The sequence below is a fragment of the Tamandua tetradactyla genome, chromosome 11, assembly GCF_023851605.1.
Source record: "Tamandua tetradactyla isolate mTamTet1 chromosome 11, mTamTet1.pri, whole genome shotgun sequence".
In the NCBI taxonomy this organism is placed as follows: domain Eukaryota; kingdom Metazoa; phylum Chordata; class Mammalia; order Pilosa; family Myrmecophagidae; genus Tamandua; species Tamandua tetradactyla.
This window is the reverse complement of record NC_135337.1, coordinates 59094882-59105922: the sequence shown is the minus strand read 5'-3', so window position 1 is coordinate 59105922 and position 11041 is coordinate 59094882. Positions and strand designations below refer to the sequence as shown.

The 11041-nt window shown below is 32.5% G+C and overlaps 1 protein-coding gene across 4 annotated transcripts in view; it reads right to left on the bottom strand.

Annotated features, from left to right (window-relative positions):
• Positions 1–584: 584 nt before the first annotated feature.
• Positions 585–11041, bottom strand: part of DNAI4 (dynein axonemal intermediate chain 4) — a 131706-nt gene continuing 121249 nt past the window's right edge. For all 4 annotated transcript variants that reach the window (XM_077120662.1, XM_077120659.1, XM_077120661.1 and 1 more), the window contains 4 exons: positions 8213–8311; positions 7023–7249; positions 3993–4149; positions 585–1512 (listed from right to left, as the gene is read on the bottom strand). In XM_077120662.1, coding sequence (XP_076976777.1) covers positions 1462–1512; positions 3993–4149; positions 7023–7249; positions 8213–8311 — 534 coding nt within the window. In that variant the 3' untranslated portion in view covers positions 585–1461. The remainder of the gene's footprint in view (positions 1513–3992; positions 4150–7022; positions 7250–8212; positions 8312–11041) is intronic.

The following is an 11041-nucleotide window of genomic DNA, read 5'->3' as shown; positions in this document are numbered from 1 at the left end:
TAAGTATTTCCTTAGCATTCTATTTTTCTCCTAACATAGTGTTTATTCTATTGAAATTGCCTGTTTACTTGCATACCTCTTAGTTGGGTGCACCTTTTTCACCTCCAGCACTTAACACAAAGTCTGGCACGAAATATGGCACATAGTAGGAACTCAGTGAATATAAGTAACCCAGTATAGCATGCCACCATAAATGATCTGGATTAGGGTGACCCTAGGCAGACCCATTAGAGAAATGAAGGCAGACAACATTAAACGTTTGGGGTTCAGTCTGTCCTCATGATTGGCTCCAGTCACCAGCCTTCTAAGATCCTCCATGAAAGTTGGCCAAACATTCAAATTTTTAATTTATTATCCTTAAACCTCACCCTGAGATTTAGCTAGAAGGTGAGGAGTCTTTTATGCCTGAAAGATAAGGGATAAGAACGGTAGAATGGAATTGGTTCAGTGTTTTAAGATCAGTTATGCAGAATCCAAGAATAGCTTTATTTCTCATTTAGGGTTGATGAATAAAATGAGGAAAATATGTGAAGAATTTTTAAATATCAAGAATCAATAATAAAAAGAAAGACAATTTTTCCCAATTGAATCAAGTTTTTATTTTGTTACAAATAGCTATGGACAATCTGACCTTTCAGAAAGACAAAGAGAAGAATCACAATGATTTATACCAATAGAAAATGTGTAATTCTGATAACCTGACCTATACTTTCAATCCACTTTTAAAATGTCTTGCTTTTGTTTAAAGGATGACTCCAAAAAATGGAGATTGTGAAGCAATGGATACAGTAAAAAATAGTTCCCACTATTGCACTGATTCCATTCTTGATGTTTAAATTTTTTTCTTTTGCTTGTCAAACAGTTTCACAAGTTATAGCCTCAGCTCTCAGAGTTAAGAGGATAAAAATTCTGATTCAAACTTGAGTATGAGAATATAATATTCTCACCATACTAACAATTGCCTAATTTATAAACCTTAGAAAACAGAACTTGGAAACAGAAGATTTAAAAGTCTATGGGGGGTTCGATTCCCGGTGCCTGTCTGTGAAAAAAAAAAGTCTATGGAAAAACAAAAGTCTATATAACTTTGCCTTATAAAGATTTCAGCTTAAGCAATTTAATAATTTCCTATTTTGCTCCTAATGTTATAATAATTGTATAACCTATTTGGGTATTTTATAAGTAAATACACTGGAATATATCCACGGAGTGTGAATATCTTTAGAAAAATTAAGAAAACTCTAACAAAAATGCTACAGTTGGCTTAGATCACAAACTAATCACACATCTCTAAAATCAAAGGTCATTCAATTTACAGAGGATTTAAATGTAACTATACATGAAATATTGTTTTCTAAAATAAAAATTCCACCTTACAGCATACAATACAGTTACTATTGAATTTTAAGGTTTCTTTTTTTTTAAACAAGAGCATTAAAAAAATATATTTGTAATGATGAATTATCCAGATTGGTTTGATTTGGGTCCAAGCAAAGTACATATTATATCTCCCTGAAAAGAAAAAAATTACACAATTACAATGCAATAAAATACAAAGTAAGAGGTAAAGTAGTCGTTAAAATGCCATTAAAAAATTATAAGGTACTGATACACGTATAAGGGGTATCCAGGAGGACTGAAAAAGGAAACAAACCAAGATAAGTTTAAAGAGTAAACCTAGAATAAACCTGCTTTCTTATACAAGATTCTTTTTTTAGAAAAGACTTTTAATGAAGTTTGATAAATAACTTTATGAAGATTCAGTAAGGAGGAATTCTCTTTTGACCCTTTTGGCGGCTCTTATTTAACTTGAATGCCTAAATCTGTATTCTTATCTGTGAAATAATTCCTAAACTTTTTCCTGATTATGTTAGTGCTTGATTTTGAAACAGCAGAACATCTCAATTTCTATGTTTTTATAATTTTCATTTCATGATGATCTTTGTATTAAAAGTGGTAAAAGGATCATGCATAAGGAAATAAAAACCAAAGATGGGGGGTGAATTTTTAAGAAAGGCTTATAGTGAAAAAAAAAAGGGAATTGGAAGAAGACCAGGTTTTCTCTATCTTACTATGTGACCTTTAGAAAAATCACTGAACCTCTGGGGGTCTTAGTTTCCTTGAATGGAAGTGTTAACATTCATTTCTAAAGGTTGTTATGAGTTGAATGAGTTAATGTATGTGAAAGTATCTTATAAACTCTAAAGAGTTATAAATATTTTGGATAATATTACATACATGAGTTACAGTCTTTCAGCTTATACTACCTTGGAACTTCTCCATCCTTCAAGCCCTGATACACCAAATCAACTTTCAAGTCCTGTCAATTCTAATCTTAATATGCTTCTCAAACTTTTCTCTTTATAGTTTTCTCTTTAAACTTTCATTTGGACAAATGTAATAAATCACTACTGCAATTTGTTTTCTGCTGTATCCTCACTGTCTAATATAGTCTCTGATGCATAATGTATATTCAGTAAATATTTATTGAATGAATGGTCTATTTCTTTGCCTTCAGCATTTCACAGCATTAATTTATCATCTATATTACAGATGTATGTTTTGAAACCTCACTTTGAACATTTCACTTATCCATTTTTCCTTTAATTTGGAAAAAATGTAAATACTAAATCTCAGAGAAAAATATGGCAAACACTTGTATACTGAAATATAATAGTAAAAGATAGTATTCAGAAATGATTTGCTTCAGGATGCCTCCCAGAAAAGGAGTTTCTTCCTGCAATGCACCATTGAAATTTTATTCTGCCAAGTTCTTAAAGCATTATTCTGTTAAATGCAAGACTTAGAAACCTCCCAGTAACCAACCCTCATCATGTCAGGAGAGGAGCTGACACTTTCTCAACCATGAATGCTAATGTGGTGGTAAATCCTATTGCTAGCTAGCTACATCAAAAAATTATAATTGCAAGGCTTGGATTATCAGTCCCCTGTTCATGTGAGGTATTAGACTGGTGTTACTCCTAACAGTGACCAATGAACTGACAGGATAGGGCTGGAGCCAAAGTTAGGCTTGGCATGGCAGGCGAGAATTCTGCCAATGAGTCACCGTCGCACCACCCTATCACATTTAATTTTTGCATGCTTTTTTTTTTTGCATGGGCAGGCACGGGGAATTGAACCCAAGTCTCCGTAATTTTAATGTTATAATTTTATATTTCTTTAAATATTATTGAAATTGAGTTTTAAAATATATTTAATAGTAGGCTGCATGGGTGGTTCTGTGGTAGAATGGCTCGGCTTTCATGCAGGAGACCCAGGTTCGATTCCTGGATGACATACCCAAAAAACAAAAACAAAGCAAACAAACAAATAAACAAACAAAAAATATATATGTATTTACTAGTCATTTTTGTGTGTGTGAATGACCAGTACCTGACCTTTGCCCACTCTTTTTTTAGAGTCTTGGTGTTTTTTCTTATTGACTTGTGCACATTAGAAAAAGTATAAGAATATTAACATGTTTATCATATTTTGTGGTAGCAATTACCAAATAGCAATTTGCAATAATAATTTAAATATTGGAAACAGATTAGGATAGGCTAAACCAAAGGAAACAAATCCTTATTTCAGGAACATTGGACAACATCTAACAAACACAATTATCACTTGTAAAAATATTTGAATATGTGAAATCTTTGAAAATAACTTCTTCAGCTACATTTAACAATTATTAAGTCCCTACACCACACACTAGGCACAATTTTAAGTTCTTTTATGCAATAATCATAATTATTACATTCAGAATCATTATTATCCTTGTTTTATAGATAAAGAAAATGAGGCTCAAAGAAAATAAACAATTTGTCTTAAGTCCCACACCTAGAGAGGGCAACTCTAGGGACTCAGGCTCTTTCTACTCTGTCACCAGGATTCAAACTTAGGGTATTTAAGAAATGTAAGCTCTTGCAAGCTATAAAATTATAACTGAATAGACTCATAAATTGCATAACATTTTGATTTATGAGTCTTACCCTGCCCAAATCCAAAGTAGTAGGCATATTCCTTAGTTCATATACAGCGACCTGTCCATCACTGTCTCCCACCAGAAGGCAATCTGTTTGTTTGGCGAAAAGAACAGTTGTGAACTTGATTCCCGGATTAGCAACATGCACAATCAAAGGGTCCAAGCTGTAATGAATTATTGTACTTGTAAATTCAGTTGTTAATAATGTTGTTTTGCTATATAGACTAAGAATTGTTTGAGATTTTTTTTTGTAAATTCATGTATCAAAAACCAAGTCTCAGGCGGGCAGTGGTGGCGCAGTGGCAGAGTTCTCACCTGCCATGCCAGAGACCCGGGTTTGATTTCTGGCGCATGCCCATGACCCCACCCCCCAAAAAAAAATTAAAAACCAAAAGCCTTTTCAAGTGTTTCCAAACTTTAAATAATTGCTTCTTATTCCCATAAATCAAAACTTAGATTTCATTCAATTTATAAACCACATTTTGTTTATATATTCATCTGGTGATAGACACTTGGGAAGCTTCCCCCTTTTGGCTATTGTAAATAATGCTGAACACTGGTGTACAAATATATGTTCAGATTTTTGCTTTCAGTTCTCTGGGACATATACCTAGAAGAATAATTAGCGAATCATATGGTAATTCTATGTTCAACTGTCTGAGGAACTGCCAATCCTTAGATTTTACAGTGACTGAACCATTGTACAATCCCACCAACAATGTACAAGCATGCCAATTTTTCCACATCCTTGTCAACACTTGTTATGCTCTGTTTGTTTGTTTGTTTTTAAATAAATAGCCATCCCAGTGGATGGGAAGTGGTATCTCATTGCAGTTTTGATTTGAATTTTCCTGATGACTACTTATGTTGAGCATCTTTTAATGTGCTTATTGACCATTTGTATGGCTCTGTGGAGAAATGTACAATTTTTATTCAGTTGTTTGTATTTTTGCGGTTGAATTGTAGGAGATTTTTTTTTCTATTTTCTGGATATTGAACCCTTATCAGACCAAATAAAGGAATGAAGTTCTGACACATGCTACAACACGGATGAACCATGAAAATGTCATGTTGAGTCAAACACAAAAGGACAAATACTATATGATTCCACTACGAAGTACCTAGAATAAGCAAATACATAGAGACAGAGTATAGACTACAGGTTACTAGGGAGTAGAAGTGGGGGCAGGGAAGATTGGGGAGCTATTGCTTAATTGGTGCACAGTTTCTGTTTGAGGTGATAAAAAGGTTTGGGTAATGGATGATGGTGATGTTAACACAATATTGGGAATGTTACTAATGGCACTGAATTGTACATGCCAATTCCTGGATGATGCACCCAAAAACAAAAATAAAACAAACAAACAAACAAAATATATTTATGTATTTACTAGTCATTTTTGTGTGTGTGAATGATCAGTAATTAAAATTTGAAATTCTGAATTGTTAAAATAAAAAGTTAAAGAAAGCTTTCATTTCTTCAATGAACTAAAGTCAACTAGTTAAATTGAAGTAATTCCCAACTAAGATGTATATGCATAAGTTCAAATTCCTTAAGGAATAGTGTCTTTTAACAGAAGAAATTTTTGCCCTGAATTAATCTCTCCAACATAAAAGAGCATTTCAAACAGAAACTTTCTCTATTCTTGATCACCCAATGCAATCCACCTCAAAAACAGAACAGAAGTAAGCAACTTTGTATACTTACTCTTGAGAAGTGTGACCCTGGGAACTACAGTTTTACCAAAAAGATTAAAACCAGAGGTTTAACTTAAGTAGCAACTTTATACATTCATCATCTCATACTCAAAAATAAATTGTTTTGTTATGCAATCCTTGATTTTTGGTTCACAGGATTTTATAGAGTAAGTCATGACAAAATTTTTAAGTTGCTGAATTATTAACTCTAGGAAAAATTTTTACAATTGAATATAAATCCATTGAATTTTACATCATTTATATTAAATAAGAATGTATTTCCCTGCTCTTCCTGCTAATAACTAATATAAATACATATATTATTTTCCAGTTGAAGTAGCATTATTAAAACTTTAATCCAGCATTGTATACATTTTCATATGAAGAAGGATACTGGATCTAGATCATGTTCTAGTAACTTTGGTATAATACTTTAGATGAATATTTGAAATTAAGTGCACACTCCTTTGAATATATTTTGAAACAAAGTTAGATAATAAATAAATATTGGAAAGAAACACTATTTTGTCCCCTTTTTTTACCTATTGTAGAGAATCTCTAATTAAGAATGATTTGATGCTATATTAGTTTCCTAGGGTTGCTAAAACGAAGTACTACAAACTGGATGGCTTAAAAAGACAGAAATGTACTCCCTCACAGTTCTGAAAGTTGGAAGTCTAAATCAAGTGTCAGCAGGGTCTTGTTTCCTCTGAAGGCTCTAGGGAAGAATGCTTCTTTGCCTCTCCCTATCCATCTGGTGGTCCGAGATGTTCCTTGGCATGTGGAAATAATAACTCCAATCTCTGCCTCCTTCTTTTCCCTGTGAATCTCCATCTTTACACGCAATTTTCCTCTCATTGTCTCTTCCCCACTTCTTCTGAGTATACCAGTCATATCTGATCTTAACTTGATTACATCTGCAAAAACTATTTCCAAAGAAAGTTTACAGTCACAGACACTGGGGATTAGGACTTTAAGATATCTTTTTGTGGGATACAATTCAGCCCATCATAATGCCTCTCTGCATTTCTTTGTAAACTGGTCAATTAATAATTCAAGGTAGTTATGATAGCCTATGTCAGGCTGTAGAAGTTTGAGATGAGTGAGATAACCTATTTTCAATAAGAAAATTTAAAAACCATATATGTTGTAAGTAATTAACATTAATAAAGCATCTTGGCATATATCTGTATTCATAAAGGACTCTCACAGGGCAAACTATTACTTGTTTTAAAGTAATTACAATGCTCTTTATCCAATGTAAAAAACTATCAAGTATCATTCAGTTTGAACTACTTCTTCTAGGCTGTAACAGCCTCAATAAAAAATTAACATTTACGTGCTGATGTGAAGGTCCCAAACTTCCACTCTGTTCTCATTAGCAGCTGCAAATATATAGGATGATGATGGAGACCAGGCAATATCATAAACAACATAAGTAGTGGGATAAAAGCTCAAAAATGGTTTGAGACTCTCCTGTTGCCATATTATAACACCCCAATCTGCAGAACAGCTTAAGAATACATCATGATGAAATGGATTCCATGCTATTTTATATACCGGACCCTAGAATTAGAAAAATAAGTTAAAATACAGAGGCAAACAAATTTTAATATTTTATACTTGAAACTTAATCAGCAAATTAAAAAATGCTAAGATTCCTAGAAGATTCATGTACCTAGAGTTTTTGTGGATATTATTTTAGCTGAGAGGAAGGCCATAAGTTTATCTTTCCTAAATAACTCCATGTAGATGTGTATGTGTATATCAAAAATATATGTGGCAAATATATATATATGTGTGTGTGTGTGGCAAAAACCTAAAATCGTAGAATTGTAACCCATTCCAGACTCTGAAATTTTTCCTACAATTAATTGTTGCAATGTACTTTGAAATTTATTCCTTTTTTTGTATATATGTTATTTTTCACAAAAAAGAGAAGGAGAAGGTATTAATAGAGAAGATAGGATTTAACAAAGGAATATGACCGCTGAATCAGCGGTATGTTATTTGTCACAATTAAAAAAGTTAAAAAACACATTACTATGAGTATATATATATGTGGGTGTGTGTGTGTGTCTATGTGCACGTGTGTGGCAGCTACTACAATACCCATTGCATATTAACATATATTATACTTACATACTTAAAAAAGATAAGGATGTTAAGGAAAAAAAGTATAAAAGAAGAAAACATACATGGAACAATCATAAAAGATGCAGAGAATAGGTATACACAAGAGACAATTTTACTTTGAGATCAGCATATTATCATAAGCAAAGTCTTTTAGAAACTAATAAAATTGTGACTTCTATAACTTATAAGAAGATATCTAGAAGCCAAATAAAATACCCCACACATTACTGGTGGTTTCCATACTAGAAGTCAGTTAATTCAAGTTGGTAAGTTGACCTGTGAAGTTGTGCATTTATTGGATGTTAAAAATAATGTGAATAATGATACTGGCTTTTTTTTCCCAGAAATTACAAGATAAATTAATTGGTCTATATCAACTATAATTAAACTAACCTTATGTCCTCTGTAGGTATCCAGGTACTGCTCATTATATGAACAGGAACATTTGTGAATATGACCTTCTTCAGTGCCAGCCAAATAGATATTTGTGTCCTACAACACAATGAGAAATTGAAATTCATTGGCTTATTAATAAGTTTTCTAAACAGGAGATTAGGTAACCCAAGATCTACTAAAATCAATTTGAGAATCAAAATTTGAAATACTATCTTAAAATACAGAGGCAAACAAATTTTAATATTTTATACTTGAAACTTAACAAGCAAATTAAAAAATGCTAAGATTCCTAGAAGATTCATGTACCTAGAGTTTTTGTGGATATTATTTTAGCTGAGAGGAAGGCCATAAATTTATCTTTCCTAAATAATTCCATGTAGATGTGTATGTGTATATCAAAAATATATGTGGCAAATATATATATGTGTGTGTGTGTGTGGCAAAAACCTAAAATCGTAGAATTGTAACCCATTCCAGACTCTGAAAGACAGCTGTCATTTTTTTCTATCATGATATTACAATAATTAAACTACCTGAAGGATTATGTGCAAAAGAAAATATAGATTTGTCTTTTGATAGACCAGAGGATAGCACTTAGTATCCTGTCTAGAAATTACATGGAAACATTTTGGCTTAAAATCCTCATTTTAAGCCCCATTGTAAATTAGAAGGACACCTTCTAACATTTAGAATTGGCTGACACCAGAACTAGCAGTCCAGGGAATTAATAAATTAATAAATGCTTTTTCATTAGAACTAGTCAAAGAGAAGACCTAACAACTCTGTATATCTGTAACGCTTAAATTATTCCTGCTGGGAGTGAGAGATTGAACTTGATAGTCTCTCAGTCATCTTTAAATGTTTGTACTAAATAAAGATTTAAAATGTATTTCCTCTTGTGAATCATAGTCAAATTGTGTGAAAGTTAGTGATCTATATCTTTGCTGTATAGTGTGTAATCAGACCAGGGGCATCATTTGGAAACATTTTGGAACTGCAGACTCTCAGGCCTACCTTAAACCTATTGAATCAGAACCCACATTTTAGCAAGCTTGCCTAGTAATTTGTTACGTACATTAAAATTTTAGAAGCATTGCTCTAGGTTATACCAATACTTAAGAGTATAACTGCTAGAACACAGGATATAGATAGTTTTTTAAATTACACAATAAAGTAAAATTGTTTTCCAAAGTGGAGTTATTCATTTACATTCATCAGCAGTGGATAAAAGTTCCCTTTGAACCACAAATTAACAGCTGATTACACCAGAAATCTTAAATGTTGTCATTCTATAAGGTGTAAATGTATACTTTCTGGTATTAAGTTCCATTTATATAAATATTAATAATGTTATGCATTTTCATGGTTTTGGCAATTTGTGGATCCTCTTCTGTTTATGTTTCTTGATCATTTTACTAATAATCTGTCTTTTTTATATTCACTTATATGCGTTATTCACATATTCTAGATCCTATTGCCTTGTCTATTGCATATATTTGCAAATATATTCTCCCAGTGTATGTATTATATTTTTATTTTCTTTATAGTGTCTTTTGATAAACAGTAGTTCTAATTTTAATGTAATTGGTATTTTGAATCTTTTATTTTGTGGTTGGCACATTTTTGCTTTATTTTAAAAAAGCTTCACCATCTGTGATAATTGGCTATCTTTCTCTTGGGAACAATGAAATTATCTAAAATTGAGAGTATTGATGGACTGTTATACATGAGGCCCAGTAGTTAGAGGTGGCTATAAGATGCACTGAGAAGTAGACTGGCAAACTACGGTGGTGCTGCTATAAAAAGGAACAAAGTTTTGAGGTATGCAACAATGTGAATGAACCTGTGGGACATTAGTGAGGCAAAATAAGCCAGAAACAAAGGAGCAAATATTGTATGATCTCATTTAGAAAATACTTACAAAACTGGGGCCTAAACTGTAAGCTCTTATAACAGTCATGTTTAGTCTGGAGTAGTAATCATTATTTCTGGATTTTGAGGAGCTGTTTTATACATATATATATTTATATATTATATTATATATTTATATAGGCATAATATATATGTATATATAACTATATATGTATATATTATATATTATATATTATATATTTACATATACATATATATATATATATTTATATATATATGTATATAACCTAGTATTTAGGTTTAGCATTTAGAGATAAGAATGAGGCTGATTGTGTAAGGGTTAAGGTAATTCTGAATACTGAGGTAAGGAAGACATTGCCTGAATTTCAGAACTCCACCTACTCTTCCAGACTAAAGGAAGAAAGTTTTATTATATCCTGCATGTAGGTTTTCTATAGCACATAATCTAACTCAACTTGTCTGAATAGATCATTTAAACAATCCAAACACAGGGAGCCCAGAATAAGAATGAGAGCCTTTAATCCTATATAGCTTAATGCAATGCCTGGATATATCCAGAATATATTAAGCAGATAATAAAAAAGTATTAGCAAAGTCCCTTAAGCGATGGGAGAAAAATGATGGAACCATTAAACTTTATCACCAGGGAAACCCTAGATACTGTGCCAAACATTAGGAGCACCCAAATCAATAGGCCAAGGCATTGATCTTAAGGCTTGCTCTTGTGAAGCTTATGTATGTAGTGGAGAAGCTTAGCTTACCTATAGGTATGCCTAAGCGTCACCTCCAGAGGACATCTTTTGTTGCTCAATATGGCCTTTCTCTCTCTAAGCCCAACTTTGTAAGTGAAACCATTGCCCTCCCTGCTACGTGGGACATAACATCCAGAGATGAAAGTCTCCCTGGCGGTGTGGGAGATGACCACCAGGGATG